Source organism: Desarmillaria tabescens, assembly GCF_030435595.1.
Source record: "Desarmillaria tabescens strain CCBAS 213 chromosome Unknown EV420scaffold_13, whole genome shotgun sequence".
Classification (NCBI taxonomy): domain Eukaryota; kingdom Fungi; phylum Basidiomycota; class Agaricomycetes; order Agaricales; family Physalacriaceae; genus Desarmillaria; species Desarmillaria tabescens.
The window spans coordinates 466953-483234 of record NW_026848312.1 but is presented as its reverse complement, the minus strand read 5'-3'; the positions used below and the strand labels follow the sequence as shown (position 1 = coordinate 483234).

Here is a 16282-nt window from a genome sequence, read left to right as displayed (position 1 = left end):
TATACTAGGATCTTTGCATCGAGCACAGTTCTATTTAACTCCTGTCTTGTGGCCTGACTGCATGCCCTATTAGTTTTGCTCCTCTTACCCGGCCGTTTGGTATCATAAACGCAGGGCTCACCAGAAACACGGGTGAGATGCACTGTATAGCACTCACTAGCTTAATCGTTTATATCTAGATATTTCCTTGGGGCGGTCGCTGGATGCCCGCGGGGTCGCACCTGTCGTTCCGCAAGGAAATGTCCGGTATGCGCGACAATTCTCAATGCTTGGTGAGTCTATCTAGCAATTGTTTTTATGACCCTGTGCCCAGTTATACCTGGTGATGATGGCTATTCACTCTTCGTCAATGGAAGAGATGTCGGGTCCTCGCCCCATCCGCAAGACTATCACTTCGTCCTATAGGAAAGCTGCTGCGTGGGCAAGGTCGTTGTCTCTGTGTACGCCTTCTCAGGTTCTCCTTTAATTCCGTATCCCAACCGTTGCTTTCTAGCGAGGACTCTTACACCCAACTGCGAAACCATTGGGAGCGGATCAAGCTGGATGACCATGCAAACCTGTTTTGGATCAGAATATGAATGTCGTTGCTGTCAATGGGACGAACGTTAGAGCCGCTACGTCGCTGCGGGCGTGTTCGTCGCGTACAAGGACGGGACATCGGACGGGCCGTGGAAGACTTTGAAGGTGCTTCCTCCTGCTGGTTTTGAGTAGCCGGATGCGGATGACAATGACTGGGATGGTGCACTGCTATGATATGGACGGTTGGTTCTGTCGATGGAGGTGTTACTATTCCAGATGCTTAGGCAAACTACTCACAAGTCCAAACAGCGAGTTTACCTTCATTTATTGTGTCCCTTCTCCTAGATCCAAGATCCTCGTCGATGGAAATAACTGGCCGTCCTCGGAAGGTGACTACAGAAAAGTTAGCAGCCATACTTGTCCGGCGATAACAAGCTAAAGGAAAGCTATTTTGTTTCTCAAGTTTCGAAGAGACCGAATCCATGAAGTTCAATCCACTGAACGTCGCTACTGTATTTCAAGTGCGCACAGAACATACAATATAGTATATACAAAGTCCTGAGTGTTCGTATAACCATGATATATCATCGCATATGCAGGTATAAACGACGCTTAGTAGTAGTAGGCGTTCCAGCAGGAGCTGTCGTAGTACTTCTTGCCATCATGTTTGTAATCATCATCACAGTCATCCTCCCAGGTCAAGATATCGACGATCTCTTCGAAGAGCTCGCAGATGAACTCCTCCGCGGCTTCCTCAAGGGAGTAGACTGGTAAAAGAAACAGTTAGATCAAGGAAGAACCGGAACCAAAGCGATCCATCAGACGTACCCTGGCAAGACTTGCACTTGTCGTGCTCCTTGCAACGTTCCTTGCAATCTAAGGAGAAGGTATAAGCGAAAAGTAGTAGGGGCGCAGAGGAGCTTGAACCGCTTACCGATCTCAAAGGATTCCTTCTTGACGTAGCCGGTATTGTAAGGGGTGTACTTGCCCTTCTTCCAGCCATTCCAGTCGTTCTTGTGCTCGAAGACTGGCTCCCAAGTGCACTCCTTGTCCTTGTGGTCGTAGTCCTCGATCTTGCCGTAGTCCTTATGATCATAGTCCTTGTTACCGTAGTAGTAGTCGTCCCTCGCCTGAATGCCGGCACCTGCATTGATGGCGCCGGAGAGGGCGGGAACCGCGAGAACCGCGAGGGGGATGAAAGTGGCGAGTGAGAAACGCATAGTGGCGAATAAGCTGTCAATTGATGGTTGGCAAGTGGATAGACAAGTACTGGGAGTTTGTCTGGAGTAAGTTGACAATTTTTTGAGCCCTTTTATATCTCTTCGAATGCTAGGCATCCAATTCGATGTTCCTGCGCGCTGGGTGAGCTTGAATTGAGAATTAGACAGTGTTCGTCACGAGTCCAAAGAAGTCTGCGGCCAAAAAATACCATTTACTTCAAGACGCGCCAAGGTTGAGGTCACGGTATGAGTGTTGGTACTTGGCAGCAGGAAGGTTGGTATCGGAGGAAGCAATAGAACGGGTGGCCGAAGGAAAAGACATTTCAGTCCCGCCAAGGATGGTAAATGAATGAAGAAGTGGCGAAGGTGCTCGGGTACAAACTGATTTCATGACGTTTGCTACAGGCCAGTGAACTTCAAAGTGAAACGCCGATCTTTCTAGCAGCAGACACTTGGCAACTACAGGCCAAGCAGACGTGGTAAATGAAGTCATGGTGCCGGAAGTCTGCCAGTCCGACACTTACGCTAGCGCTAGCATCGGTCTATCACTGAGCAGTGCATAAATACCTGAGGCCGAGTGACTACTTCCCTGGGAAAATGTTAAACAAGTTGATGTCCAATAAATACAGGCAGTACGTGGTACTCACTAGAAACTTTGTCGAGTAGAACTAACGCAACAAACCAGGAAGGCCACCTCACGGCTTTTGCCGACTTCTTCTTGGCGCATTTAGGGCCGGCCTTCATTCCGCTCTCACTGACTTTCTACGTACTAAGTAATAGGTTTGCTCGGTGCGTCGATATTCCATCTTTTGAAACATAAAATTTCTCCACTCCCTCTAGTGAATTGGTCCCCGATATACCTGCGCAAATTTCTGAGACTTTCTAGGCATGCCAGGGTGGCTCTCCATCTACCTTGCTCTCCCTGAGACCGCCATCGTCGTCTGTTCCTTACTTGGCTACTCCCAGTCCATTTTTAGGCTTGTCCCGAAGTAAATCTATGTTCTGACATGTTTCACCGCAGTATGACCTATGGCAGCCAACAATTGTCTCTAATTTCGGAGAACAGGTCATCAACGGTTTCATTTACCTCTGCCATGTTTGGCCCAACACCTTGTATTATATTCTCCAGGCACAAAGATCATTTGACACCGACAAAGACGGATGTGGGAGAACTGGTTCTGGTGGTGGTTCCTTGGAAAACCATTGTTAAGGCTGGTGGATCTGCGCCAACCGAATGGAGTATTCACTTTGATGTATTGCTAGCATTCCGGCAGCGCGTACATCTCGACCTACCTGTTCTCTCTTTGCCGGCGCGCAATATCAGTGACTGGCTGGTGAGATCTACACACCCTCATTCCGGCGAATGGGAATCAATCACGAAGCTGGACGGCGAGAATGCTGGTAATATGACCCTCTTTCAATTCACATCCCTTCTAATCTTAAAAGAACGGAATCATCCAGAGCTGGAGACAGCTTCCATGGTTCGTTCGCATATTCTTTTGGACATGTGAGTACAGGCACCCAGATCGAAAGATTTTTCGAAATTGACGCCTTGGCTTCCGTGATTCATTTGTATATGCATTGGCGCCTCGTTGAATGCTACCAGTAACTTCTACGACATCCATCCCTTTCAGCAAGGACCTCCCCCGGTCGTGTTTTCTATAATTCATCCAGAATTCAGTTGTTTCGTTCAAGTAGGCTGACATTAGAATCGCATAGGATTTATCTCGACAAGATGTACCAGTCTTCGATCTTGGATCTACCCGGTACTTTTGATGCATGATAAACACGCGTTTTTTAATTACGGAAATCATGATCCTGTGGTAACTACGTTCCATGTGACTGTGTGTTCGATCTGAATTACGCGCGTACTACTTTCCTTCGCACTCTCTGACACTAGATTCATGACGCACAGAATGAATGTCGGTTTGTGATTCAGATTGCTATTCCCGTGATACAATCTATCGACTATGATATTAAACTTCATTCTCTGTTTGCGAGACCATGGATCCTTGGGCTTCCGCTGGAGTACTCTGCAATAAAGATGTAGGCTACATCCTTTTCTATCGTCGTCATTCTAATTACCGAAGGTGTCGGTCGATTTTTCATCACAAGTTGACAGACATGATGGAAGTATCGCTTCTCCGTATTTTGCGAGTCTAGACAGCTAATCATGCTCAGGTCCTTTTCTTCTTGGTGCGCGTTACTCCTCCATCCCATGCCTCCTGTCAACAGAACTCTTCATTTTGGAATTCGCACCGCCTCTTATAGTATAAAGAGGTGCCAATATCATTCAAAGAGACCGTCGAACTCGAGTCTGCAATGTTCGTCGATGGTGAGCAGCTACTCGCCAGTCATTCAGAGTGTGGATGACTGACCCATAGTCTCTAGTTATGCTCGTCTTACCTGTCTTCTTGTCTGTTGTGGCCGGTGCAGCCATTGATCTCTCGCCAGGCGCATCCCTGATGCAGTCTATCGATGCACGCGACGTCGCGCCTACCCTTGATTTTACCAATTCCGCCTGGATTTGGACGGGAGAACAGACCGGGGACTCTGACATTGCGCCCGTCGGAGTGCGCCCATTCCGCAGAAAAATACCATCGTCGGCCACGAAATGTCCTGTATGCGCTACGATCATCCTTTCTTGGTCAGTTTATCCCTTATTTTTTTTTTCATTCTTGGACTCAGACGGTCTTAGTGACGACTCCCACACTCTCTATGTCAACGGAATAGAGATTGGGTCTGGAGCTTGTTATACCTCCTCCGGCATGCACTCCGCGTTGTATACTGTCGGCATGAATCCTGAAGGCGATAACGTCGTCGCGATTGCTGTCAACAATGATGGAGGTCCTGCTGGGCTAATAGCTGCTATTATCGTCGACTACACAGACGGCACCACTGAAAATATTGTCACCGACGCGGCCTGGAAGACAATTCAAACTACTTCACCCGGTGGTTGGACCGGGCCGAGCTTCGATGACTCTACGTGGGTTGCTGCAGTCTCTGAGGGACCTACAGCCAGCACCCCTTGGGGAACCCCTCCTCTCCCGCCTGCCATGGACATGACGGGAGTGAGTTGGATCTGGACCAACGAGACTAACGCCAGTGGGAATGACCCTCTTGGTCACAGACCGTTCCGCAACACAATCACTTCGCCGTATGGGAAGGCTGCTGTTTGTGGTAAGGTCGTCATAACCGCGTACGCTATCCTTCCACCGCTGTTGTTCTGTGGCTGATGCGTTCTCCAGTGATGATGCATACAGTCTGTATGTCAACGGGGACTTCATTGGCAACGGTAGCTCCTGGCGCTCCATGCAAGCGTATTCCATCCCTCAGTTGGATCCAAATGTGAATATCATTGCTGTCGATGGTGAAAATAGGGCATCCTTTAACCCTCAGGTTGGCGGAGTCATTGCCGGTTTCCTCATTGCGTACAACGATGGGACTTCCCACGCGTATTACACTGATAATACATGGAAGACTCTTACTTCTGTACCGCCGGCTGGTTTCGAGCAGACTGACATGGATGACAGTGCGTGGATCACCCCCAAGGTGTACATCCATTCCGATTCGGCTACTGTCACTGTCCCGCCTGCTTAGGCTGTGGCCTAGGATGTAATGTCTGTTAATACCAATGATAACCCTCTCATTATGACAGTTTCCCACTCTTTGATTTTTAGGATATCATTTGAAGCAAAATTCTACGTGCCCGGCGTTTAAACCGTAAGGAGAATTCATTTACATCGACCCGTAGGTTGAAAATAATAAATCGTTAGGAAACTTAGCCGCCCCCCCCCCCTGTCTCTTGCTCTGTCTATACATCGAATGAGAGAAATCACGCCCAGAGCGCGCTACTGAAGGGACTTACGGTATGTCTGTTCCAATAATAGCGGTTCCGGCGACGCAATATAAATAAATTAAGCAAGGCACCGGCGTAACGCGTTATCGATACCAAGAACGATCGTTCACGTCGATGCATCGATAAGTAACAGCCCATCCATCGATTAGCACATCGACACGTTGTAGGCAATTGTTCATCCAGTATTTTTACAGTTGGGGCTAAAACACAGTATAATAGTCGCACAAACGGGACATTGGCTGCCCGCATCCATATAAAGTACAACATGGTCTTCAGTTAATCTTCAAGAGCTCGACTTCAAATCGGAGAGTAGCATTTGGTGGGATGATGGGGTGGAATCCACGGGATCCGTAGGCCTGGAAGAAAGGGTGAGCTGGTGTTAATATTGTTAGACTTTCACTGGGTGAACGTACATAATCGGCTGTCGCGGTCAAGATAGCCTTCTGTCCAAGCGACAATTGGGGGACACCTGTATCAATAAAAATCAGTTTTTTCTAGTAGCATACTAGGCCTGACGTACCCTCATCCCATCCCTTGATAACCTTTCCAACTCCAATGTCAGTCACGAACGCCTCGCCACTGCAATTGACGAAATGATCAGCCCCGATATTATCCACACCAACGAGCAACCCACCGATCCCGACTCGAATCAAACTTGGTCCCATCGGTAAGAGTTCCAACGTAGTGTATTGTCACCTTATCTATCAGCAGATCGTATCGGATTTCTCGAGCAACGCGCAAAGTGAGACCACTGACCGCCTTTCTGGGGAAAGTTCTTACCGTCGCCGGGGGTAATAGTCTCGATAGTAACACCCTAGAGTTTGGTTAATACGAGATATCGAATGCAGTTACGGAACTGGACGCACCATGATTTACGATGTGGGAGATGCGATGATGGTAGAGGAAAGGAGGGTCTAATTGATGCATTTATACCGGGAGTACGGATCTTGATCCGATCGGATGGGATAACAGGGGCTTTGTGGTTGGTTCCTCCGAGTCCGACCACCATGGCGTTCGAAGGCGAGAAGGACCTTCCAACTCAGCGGCATTCAAGCCTGGACAATAGTTACTGCCGTTCAGAAAGATACCGCTGATACCGACCCTCTGCGGTATCTTTGAAAGGAAAATCTTTCAATAACACAGACCGAGAACAATCCGAAGTATTGCAACATCCTGCTATATGAAGAGGTAATGAGATGCTACATTTTTCTCATTCTTCGAAGTGAATGAAATATCCACGAAGAAGGAGCCATCCCTCTAATCTGACACGCTGGTATCTCTTGTAGCACTTTCCCTCTTCGTCGTGATCCACGAAGGACTGGGCACATTGAAGAAGAATGGGAAAGTTCAAACAAGTTCCGAACCTTGACAACGAGCACGGTACTCGAACCGGCAAGTAGGCACTTGGATTGAACAAGCTAAAGTGACATGCCAACATGATAATCCCACCATAGCCGGAGAAGCCGTATGGCATGCAGACCCTGAACCGAATTTTCCTAGTCAAATGTATCATAAGAACCACATGAAACGAACTAGGTATGCAGGATCGAACTCTTTGGTACTTATTGCGTCCTTGTAGAGCAAGAAACCGCAAGGAGCTTCCAAGTCAGAATCCTCGTGATAATAAGCCGTCGGCCACTGCTATGGAACCGTCAGTTTAAGGAACAGCCTTTTGCACGTACTAACTAATTTTAGAATAGAACCTGAAGCTTATTTGCCCGTAATACCACTAGATTCGTTTTCATAATGCAAAGCGAACGTCGGGTGTCCGAGACGCCTCCTAAGTAAAAGCTTCTGCTCATGCCTGTGTATATTGGTCGAACAACCCTGACTCACAATCGAGAAATTTATGAATTCAAGACTCGCCGCAAGTAATACATTAAAAATTGACATATAGATCCCACGCAGCAGGCAAATCAATTCACTGGGCTTATTGATCAACGTTGAATCGAATCTACGTATTTCAGGGCTTTGCCAGCTCCTCTGCGGACCAACTCAAGATGTCGCTTCTGTGCGGCAAACAGCAACCTCGTAGAGGATCGATCACTTGAATATTACTCTCGTACCGCCGAATGGTCTTCAAGTCGATCTGACAAGCAGCGAGTGCGAAGTCGATGAATACCGGTGTTCCAGAAGAGTCGGGGGTGAAAATGATACTTGACGGACACACATCACGGTGTGCAACACCTAGTCTGTTGATAGAATAGATTCCCGTTAACACCTTCCTGAACTTGACACTGATAAACATGCTACTGCTAACTGTTGGTGGAAAGACCAACCATTACCTTGGTCTCTGCCACGTATTGAGCGTCGACTTCTCCCAAATCTTCAGGCTGTGTGTGCTTGGGCCATTTTGAGAGCCAAGCCTCAAGTGTCGTCCCTTCAATGTGCTCCATGATTAGTACGACGCTACCTTTTTATTCTAAAACCAAGCTCTGCGCGCTCCGGCTAATGTACGACGAGAGCTGAAAATTAGACCCGACTCGGCCAGGGCGTCGGTGAAGAAATGTGATATGAGAACACGTCTGTTCTACGTATAACGACTCATAGTCAAAAGACGTCGCTTCATTAAATGTATTTGCCAAAAAACTTTGAGCGAGGTATACATCCTCCTCGACTGAATTGAAATCACCATTCGACGAATGAACTGAGTTGGTAGATTGTCTTCAACTAAGGCTCTTATGTACTGACCCCACAGCAGGTGTACTGTCTATCGATTACAGCAGTGACGCGATCGGGGGTCAATGTCATAGAGGCTCTTCTTCGAGCATGCAAAAGCGTACCTGCGACGATGACCTAGAAGGAAAACAAAAAAAAAGCTAGTTTTTATCGCATGTGCGTGTTATGGCCTATTCTTTTAAAGTGACAGTGGCATTCCGGTAAACCATTCGTCGTGGAAAATGTTGTGACTGTTCATTGATGATCCTGGATCCCTCAGCGGCTCAACATCATCTAATCCACATCGTACAATGAGCCCTTCGTCGCATAAGACCTGCCATCTCTGAGCAAGGTGCTCATCATTGAAGCAATATGGCCTGCTAATCCTGAATTCTGTCAAGTAAGACCATAACTTTCCAGGAGACTCCGAGAGTCCTCCATTCGGCCGTCGTGACTCCATCAAGGCAACCTAATAACTCTGACCTAGTGTTTGAGTGCCACCGGGAAAGACGAAGGTCGAGGATGGAGAGAAAAGGTGCTATCACGTTCTCGTTGCCACGAAGAACAAGGACCGACAGTAGGCTTCCATTAAGGCCGATGACACGCAGTACAAGATGTCGGAGTGTGGGTATGGCAGAAAGGAACCCTACAAAACTGGCATGATCGGCGGTGAGATGGCCTACCACCTCGAGAGTAGTTAAGTGGCAAGGAAGTGCGGACGGAAAACTCCAGGGGCGAAGATCCGTGTGTACTATTACCAATTTCTTTAGCGCTGGCGTGCTGAGCGTATTGAAGCACTCAGAGATACGAGCTGCTGATGGTTGTCCTTGCATGCGTTGGTCCACCAGAGTCAGAGTTTCCAGGTTGCCGAGCCTGACCGGTGTCTCAGACAACGCGTCTTTTCCACAGTAGACGCGTAAACTCTTAAGATTGGACATTTTCTTCAACACATCGACGCAGTGCATGTTGACGCCCCAAGTGCTATACACAGTGATCTGCGACCAAGGGACATGCTGAAGATTGAAATCTGGTCCCGAAGATAGGAAGGAAAGGTTGGGCGCGAACTCGAATGCATCTAGCGTGTCTGGATTGGAAGGATCGCCATGGAATCGAAGACGAAGATACCGGAGGGAATATAGCAGCCCTCTGCACACAGACAACCCACGAAACGAATTGGCAGGCATGTCAATATCGACATTTTTCCATCTGCGGACACAAGTGAGGAGTACCGCAAGGGCAGGATGGTCTACAATGTCCCATTGCGAGCGTATCCTGATCGTGAGGTCCCTGCTCCTCGATCTCTCTACGTTCAAGCCGAGTTTAAATGCCACTGTCATCCTCTGAACTCGGATCAACAAATTAAAATCGAGGTCGATGCAGGACCAGAGATTGGACGTCGTCAGAGCCACATATCTCCATCTCCTACAGGTCTGCGATAGCGTCCAGCGCGGATTTCTGGCACCCAGGCAGGGAGGCGCACCGGTATCAAGATTGTAGAGGTAATCCTTTTGTGGGGGTACACATGAAGAGAAAATAGTGCGTAGGATGTCTTCAGGAAGCCGGCGAATGGGATGGAGGATGACTGTGGCGTCTCGGATATTAGCAGTTGCTTGCGCTCGATCACGAAGTAAAGCATCGAGGACTGCACGAACATCTGAGATTGTAGCATCGAGATCTGATAGTACTGAGGATCCTTTGAAAACTGTTGCTCGCAGTGCCGCTTGTTCGCCCTCGAGGGGAGGTTCATTGATGGAAAGAAGGTGTTGGATACGAGGTGACCGAGGGGGCTGGACCTCATTGTAACGAAGAGACGCAGCACCACAGGAGGCACACAGTCCTTGGGGCATCTAAAAGCAGTCAGCTCAACGGTATGGCTCCGTACTCAGAAGTAAAGGAAATTTACATCTATAGTTGCTTGAATCGGGTCAAGATCTGCCTGATCTAAGTCAATTTGGAGAGAGAATCTGAGCTGTAGAAAGATAAAGGAAGCTCTCAATCGCCTTTAGGATATGGACGCAACGGAAATTTTTGTTGAGTGAGCGAACTTGAAGGAAGTTCAGCCCTGAGGTAGGCAGAAATTTCAAACTGTGATCACATGATGGAGAACGGAAGCCGGCCCGATTGACCTGTACGGACCGCACTCAACCCAATCTTAACCTCTCACTGAAGTTTGCTGAGCAATTGTTGAGTGGGTGTACTTCACGGTCTTCAATTTTTTTCGTCATTATCTTTATTAATTAGATGAATTGGCCCTTCTTTTTACAAAAAACTGTTCTTCATTGCCGAGCCCGCACCAAGGAAATGTTCAACCATAGACTGACTCGAGGTGCAAGTCAGTCAGTAAAGATATGGTTCGACAACACAGAAACCCAAACACGACGCGGGGGGGGGGGGCAAGTCTTGAGACAGTAAGCAGCTCTATAATGCACGCTCTATTCTAATCTGCCCTCCTAGGACCCTTCGGTACCAAAGCCCACATCCCAACCGACAGACCCAAAAATCCCACAAGCCTAGCAAAACCCAATATCAGCCAAACTCGAACCCCCAAGAGCCCACTTAGTACTTACAAAGGCGGCATAGTTTCGATCCCAGCTTTATTTGCCACAGCGCCCGTCATAAAAGGGAACAACGCACTCCCAGCCTGGCCCAAGCCCGCGATCCACCCAACTGCGCCGGAAAGAAGCCATTGTGGGAGAACCCGCCCGGCGTGGCTCATCAGTAGGGGGTATGTCGGTCCCAGAACCAGTCCGACGAACGCGACGGCTATGCCGTCTGCGACAAGGGAGGGTACGAACCATATGACGAGTTCTAGTCTGTAGACACTTCGTCAGTTATGCTCTGCATGGGCTGATAAGGCGTACCCAATGGCAATTACAGAGTATAGATAAAATGCAGGGTGGTTGCCTAACTGATAAAGGATTCAGTGGGGACTCTGTGGAGGTAGATGTATCATACCTTCTCTGTGACCCAGAGCAGAACGAGAGGCCCGATGGTGAGACCTGCAAGTAATCAATGAGAAACTATGTCTGAACCAAATGGCAACACGAGCACCTGCGAAAAATCCGGACGAGATGTAACCAGAAGAAGGTCCACCTTCTCGGACCCGTTGTATGAACGTTACGATCCATCCTAAGCCAGATTAGACACTGGGATTATTTTTTTAACAATAGGCAACAAACCCCCAATAGTAACCTCTGTCCCAACATAAACAAGGGAGAATAATCCGAGCAGATGCACAGTCCGCGTACGGAGCAACTGGCGGAATTTACTGTCATCATTTCTGCACGCGTTCTCTTGTCGAGGCTCGCCGATCTCTGCGAAACAGACTGCCACGATACAACTTTAGAACTCCAAGGAGGAGAAGGGGATAGCTTACCATCTAATGAATTGAACCGGAATATACTGGACAGGACCGTTATGTTGGAAATGGCGATCCCGAGGGACAATAAATAGAAGAATGACCAATGCTCCTTCTGCGCGAACTGCGTCGCGACGAGCGGGGCAGTCAACGCGCCACTGCCTTCAAATAGTTCAGCTTGAGAGTACAAATCAACGGGTATGTCATTCACCGTAACCGACTTGGAGAATCATCATCTTGAGTTGGGAGTTCTTCCTCAAGCTGGCGACATAGCTCGTCACCTGTGCGTCCTGCCAACCTCAAAGTTCAGAAGAGCGCCCGGCCTGGATACTATGATAACAGCTAACCTGCAAAGCCATTCCCATTCCGTTGATCGCAAACGTCGTGACAAACACCGGGAAAGGCAGCGCGGCAGACTGTAGAGCGTACATAGCCGCTTGACAGAGCGCACCTTGTAAGCAGGCCGTCAGTGAGCTTCTCATGAATAGGGCTGCTTACGAACCAACGACGAGGACTTTCCCAAACCCGATCCTGTCCATCAACGGCACATTTATCAGTGCACCGATAACGAATCCCTGCCATACCGACGTCAAAGGGTCACTTTGCGTATGATCGGGCCGGAGACGTACCACACAAGCCATGATAAAGATAAGAGATACAACAGCGTAGTTAACCTAAATGATTATTATACATTGGTCAGAGATCCTGTTAGCTTGAACAGAAACTTGGTTGCATACGCTATACACGGTCTGCATCCTCGGGATCAACGCTCCAGAACTACCGTCATTCCATCCCTTTAGAAACTTGTTCCACCAGAGTGCGGTGAACTGGATATGTGCGCGACGGGGCCGGCACTGAATAGGGGTCGTGGTTTCGACGACTGAAGTCTGTATCGGTACTTCGTCGACACCAGGCTTGATGGATGCCCCGGGGATGCGCTCGAGCTCCATAGCAGATGAGGAGGCGATAGGGTCTGTCATATCGACGGAAGAAACGGTGAACCAAGGGTTCAATGGCTCTAAAAGTTCGCCGGATAGTACGGTCCGGCGGAATATCGAAAAAGATAACTAAGTCGCAAGTTTCAGGGTAGAAGCACCGATTCGGCGACCGTGGCAGTTACCTCTTTGGCTGGACGTTTCCGTGGAGATAGACCATATCAGATAACAAGATAAATATCAGGGATGGAGGGTAGGGGTCGCAGAGGTTACAAGGAGATTTGAAAGCATGAACAACCGCATGTCTTTGCGTCATGATCAATGGTTCCAGTTTCAAGTCTCTCACATACAGCGCGCCGTCGGCTCGAGGATTCGATTACCATTGTCTGTACTGCATCATCAACACTGGGCCTCACTAGGCTGCTCTGAGGATGTTTTCGAGTTCCATCGCAGACGATAAGGCGGTAGGTTCTGTCATATCGATGGGAGAAACCATTGACGAAGGGTTCCAACTTTGCCGAATATGGTCCGGCGGAAACATAATAATTTCCAATATGCGTTAGTATGTTGATTCTATATGTCGAAGTCGAAGTTTCAACTCAGCGACCATAGTGCTATTTATAGTCGCATCTTGACTGGGCATTTCGATGGTGACGAAAGCATATCAGATAACAAGACGAGAAACGATTTGAGGAGTAGTAGACGCTTGGAAAGAGGGACCAATGGTTCGAAGAAGGCAGTGTGCGTCAGCTGGCATTGCAGGGTAATTTAGAGGGATGGATGACGAATACATTTCCTTGAGCTATCAACGGTTCCAGTTACGAGTGCCATACGGCCCATAACATACGATTTTTGGCAGACGAAAATCGCCTTGGGTAATGATAAGACTCGGTGAAAGACCATGGTGTCGTGAGGATAAGACCTAGAGTTAAAAAAAGATGAGAAACTGATGGAAACGACAGGGGATAAAAATAGCCACCGGCACGCTAAAAACATCCTCCCCTTCCCAAGTTCCATTTTTCTCGATGCTTCGTGAGCCAATACTCCACGCAGTCCGTCCAATCGGATATTCTCATCAAAGTCTTGCTGAGTAAAATAAAAAATATGTGCGGTCAGCTGAATGCCATAATGACTTGCAGTAACACTCACTAGTACGAAAAGGTGCATGGTTCTCCACTAATCCACGTATCCCCTTCCCTTTTTTGACTGGGAGTAGCACACGTGAAAATGTATGGACACCCTGTTCAATTGTGTAGGTCCATCGCATGGGGCTAATTATAGTACCTGTATCACCTGCCAACCTTGGCTCTGATAAATCCGTAGCTTGCTGCTGCTCGTACGTACTTCTTCCCATGCAGACGCACCCGAATTAAGCCTGAGGCGTATATCATATGATCCATCAGCATGATAAGCCACATAAAATAAGTACCGTGCTTACACCTGGCAGTCGTCTGCATCCTATCATGAATCCTGCACCCAAAGCACGACAACTCTTCGACTCTGAAAACGCCTATGTCACTTCCCCGCTCTTCTCTGCACGGATCCTAGCATGTTTACGGTTACTATGGGGTTTCTACACCCTGTTCACGTTGTTGTTCACGCTTATATGGATAGCACTGCGCGTCCCCGGAGGCGCTAGTACGTGAGTTTCCTCCCCTTCTGCTCCAGCTCGCCCAACTCGCACAAATCTAAAACAGGTACTTCTCATACCTCACGAGACTACACTACACCGGCATGTGCGCGTGGTTCTTCGCTTCGGGGGTCCAGACAGCCTGCTACGCCTTCTCAGACGGGAAGAGGTACCCACTTCGACGGTGGGGACGCATCTTGCAGGTACTGCAGGACTGGTTGTTCTCGACAGTGGTAACGATGCGTACGTCCTCTCTTCAATTACTTTCTCGCGAAACGGCTGAACGTGAACACCGAATTAGCATTCACCATAACACTAACGTTCTTCATCCTCCTGCGCGTTGACCTAGACGCGTCCGTCCCCATTAACCTATACTCCAACATCTCCATGCACGTGTTCAACTCCGTTTTTGCCTTGTTCGAGATCCTCCTTACGAACGATCCGCCGCCGGCATGGAAGTGGCTCCCCGTCGATGTTCTCATTTGGGGAGCATACTTTGGTGTAGCGTATATAACGCATGAAGACGTGGGATTGTATCGTGAGTGTATTCATCACTTCTAGGTAGTTATGAATGGCTGACAGTCGGTTACCAGCATATTACATCCTCGATCGCACAAAAGTCGGAGGGAGGGGAGTGGTAGCAGCGTATATTCTGGGAATTATCGGAGTGTACGGAGTTACCTACATCGTCGTGCATGGTGTCGTCATTGCAAGACAGAGGTTGATCAACCGACTGGTAACAACGAAGGGAGATGATGACAAAGGGGAGGAAGAGAAGTGCAGTATGGAGACGTCAGAGATCGAGGCTGCTTGAACGACAGTGCGAACCATGTGTCGATATGGCGTATGCTGTTCGGTGGTAATGTCGGAATGTGATCTCACGAGATGATTAGGAAGATTTTGCCCTGTTCCGGCAGGCTTGCTCTCTTTCACCGGATCAGTTGATTATCAGATGAAAAGATAGTTGTATTTAGAAAAAACACTTTGGCTTGTAATTTGAAGAAAGGACAGCGGCAGTGTAGTGGATCATTCGTCGCGGTTCCTTGTCCAAGAGACCCTTCAGAGGTTCGGTATCATGCGGCGTCGATTGGCCTTGGAATCCTGAACTCCATGATGTCTGTCCAAGAAACTCCGCCAGCCCACGGGACTCTGAGGCGACCATGAATGTAACCGGGGTCATTGGCAAAGGCGGACTTCAGGTGTAGGATGGACAGAAGAGCAGCGAGTGCGAAATCGATGAAGACCGATATTCCAGAAGAGCTGAGGGTAAGAACGATGTTTAACGGACACGCATTATGGCGGATGTGGATGTGGATGTCGGATGGTAACAACCCGAAACAGCCTCTTTCAAAGCCCTTGGAGCTCCGGCTGTTGTACAACGAGGTGAAAATCAGGTCCCGGTCTGGCTAGCGCGTCAGTGATGGAATTATGAGAGCAAGTGTCCGTTCCACGTACAATGTCCCAGCATGTCCTCGTCAAGAAACGCCGTCAAGTCCATCCAAACCCGTTCGCCAAAAACGTCGGGTGACGTATATTTCATCCTGTCGCGTCCTTTTGCGCGTCCTGTTCCTATTCCGGCCCTGACCTGCTTACTACCTGCTTACTATTAGCTCGACACGTAGTGGCTGAATGTTGAGCACCTGCCTTACAATCCGAAATGAAAGCCTCCATACCGCACGTCCGAGCCTTCCTGCAATACTTCTTCGGCGCTTTGAAGGCCTGACTAGGGATCACCATCCGACGAATGAGCTGGATTGGCAAATCATGTTAGACCGAGGCCTTTAACTACTGATATAACAGCAGACGTGCTGTCTATCGAGCGCAGCAGCGCGCGCTGTCCGAGAACCATCGAGATCAATGCCCTGGAAGCTGCTTGTTGAGCAAGGAAGTGGGTCCTAGCGGGAAGGAGAGCAAAAAAATGCTTGCTAGGCAGCAGTTTGATGCTCTCTGTACGTTGATGGCATGGGAGCTTTGAGGAAAAGGCAGTTTTTTGAAGCTCTTGGAGTACCGTCACGTATCCATAGAAGTAGCTTGCCAATATGTATGTCGTCGTGGTGGAGTGAAAGCAAGACGCGTTTCAAACTCCGAACCCGACGTGTTTCC

General features: G+C 48.6%; 7 protein-coding genes across 7 annotated transcripts; 3 read left to right on the top strand and 4 right to left on the bottom strand.

Annotated features, from left to right (window-relative positions):
* Positions 1–1044: 1044 nt before the first annotated feature.
* EV420DRAFT_251641 (uncharacterized protein) lies at positions 1045–2097 on the bottom strand. Its single transcript, XM_060481402.1, has 3 exons — positions 1454–2097; positions 1348–1395; positions 1045–1286 (listed from the first exon to the last, which is right to left on the bottom strand). Exons 1-3 carry the CDS (start codon positions 1854–1856, stop codon positions 1132–1134), a joined length of 606 nt encoding a protein of 201 aa, XP_060332233.1. The 5' UTR covers positions 1857–2097; the 3' UTR covers positions 1045–1131.
* A 530-nt stretch (positions 2098–2627) lies between these two features.
* EV420DRAFT_1478638 (uncharacterized protein) lies at positions 2628–3522 on the top strand (the record flags this gene model as incomplete). Its single annotated transcript, XM_060469515.1, has 3 exons — positions 2628–2728; positions 2869–3246; positions 3459–3522. The coding sequence occupies 3 exons, from the start codon at positions 2628–2630 to the stop codon at positions 3520–3522; spliced, it is 543 nt and encodes a 180-aa protein (XP_060332232.1).
* Positions 3523–4061: 539 nt separating this feature from the next.
* EV420DRAFT_1478637 (lectin) lies at positions 4062–5339 on the top strand (the record flags this gene model as incomplete). The annotated part of the gene is made up of 4 exons (XM_060469514.1): positions 4062–4074; positions 4131–4386; positions 4438–4938; positions 4988–5339. 4 exons carry the CDS (start codon positions 4062–4064, stop codon positions 5337–5339), a joined length of 1122 nt encoding a protein of 373 aa, XP_060332231.1.
* Positions 5340–5424: 85 nt separating this feature from the next.
* EV420DRAFT_251240 (uncharacterized protein) lies at positions 5425–6799 on the bottom strand. The gene is made up of 7 exons (XM_060481401.1): positions 6465–6799; positions 6355–6412; positions 6233–6299; positions 6119–6177; positions 6012–6067; positions 5608–5954; positions 5425–5553 (listed from the first exon to the last, which is right to left on the bottom strand). The coding sequence occupies exons 1-6, from the start codon at positions 6465–6467 to the stop codon at positions 5871–5873; spliced, it is 327 nt and encodes a 108-aa protein (XP_060332230.1). The 5' UTR covers positions 6468–6799; the 3' UTR covers positions 5425–5553; positions 5608–5870.
* Positions 6800–8241: 1442 nt separating this feature from the next.
* Positions 8242–10317, bottom strand: EV420DRAFT_251226 (uncharacterized protein). Its single transcript, XM_060481400.1, has 2 exons — positions 10160–10317; positions 8242–10103 (listed from the first exon to the last, which is right to left on the bottom strand). Exon 2 carries the CDS (start codon positions 10101–10103, stop codon positions 8637–8639), a length of 1467 nt encoding a protein of 488 aa, XP_060332229.1. The 5' UTR covers positions 10160–10317; the 3' UTR covers positions 8242–8636.
* A 143-nt stretch (positions 10318–10460) lies between these two features.
* EV420DRAFT_250969 (MFS general substrate transporter) lies at positions 10461–12716 on the bottom strand. The gene is made up of 12 exons (XM_060481399.1): positions 12352–12716; positions 12244–12288; positions 12117–12189; positions 11962–12065; positions 11826–11904; positions 11633–11776; positions 11436–11582; positions 11308–11385; positions 11212–11255; positions 11118–11164; positions 10824–11069; positions 10461–10766 (listed from the first exon to the last, which is right to left on the bottom strand). Exons 1-12 carry the CDS (start codon positions 12592–12594, stop codon positions 10694–10696), a joined length of 1323 nt encoding a protein of 440 aa, XP_060332228.1. The 5' UTR covers positions 12595–12716; the 3' UTR covers positions 10461–10693.
* Positions 12717–13814: 1098 nt separating this feature from the next.
* Positions 13815–15323, top strand: EV420DRAFT_1535036 (uncharacterized protein). Its single transcript, XM_060472822.1, has 4 exons — positions 13815–14191; positions 14247–14422; positions 14481–14717; positions 14773–15323. The coding sequence occupies exons 1-4, from the start codon at positions 13941–13943 to the stop codon at positions 14991–14993; spliced, it is 885 nt and encodes a 294-aa protein (XP_060332227.1). The 5' UTR covers positions 13815–13940; the 3' UTR covers positions 14994–15323.
* Positions 15324–16282: the final 959 nt, after the last annotated feature.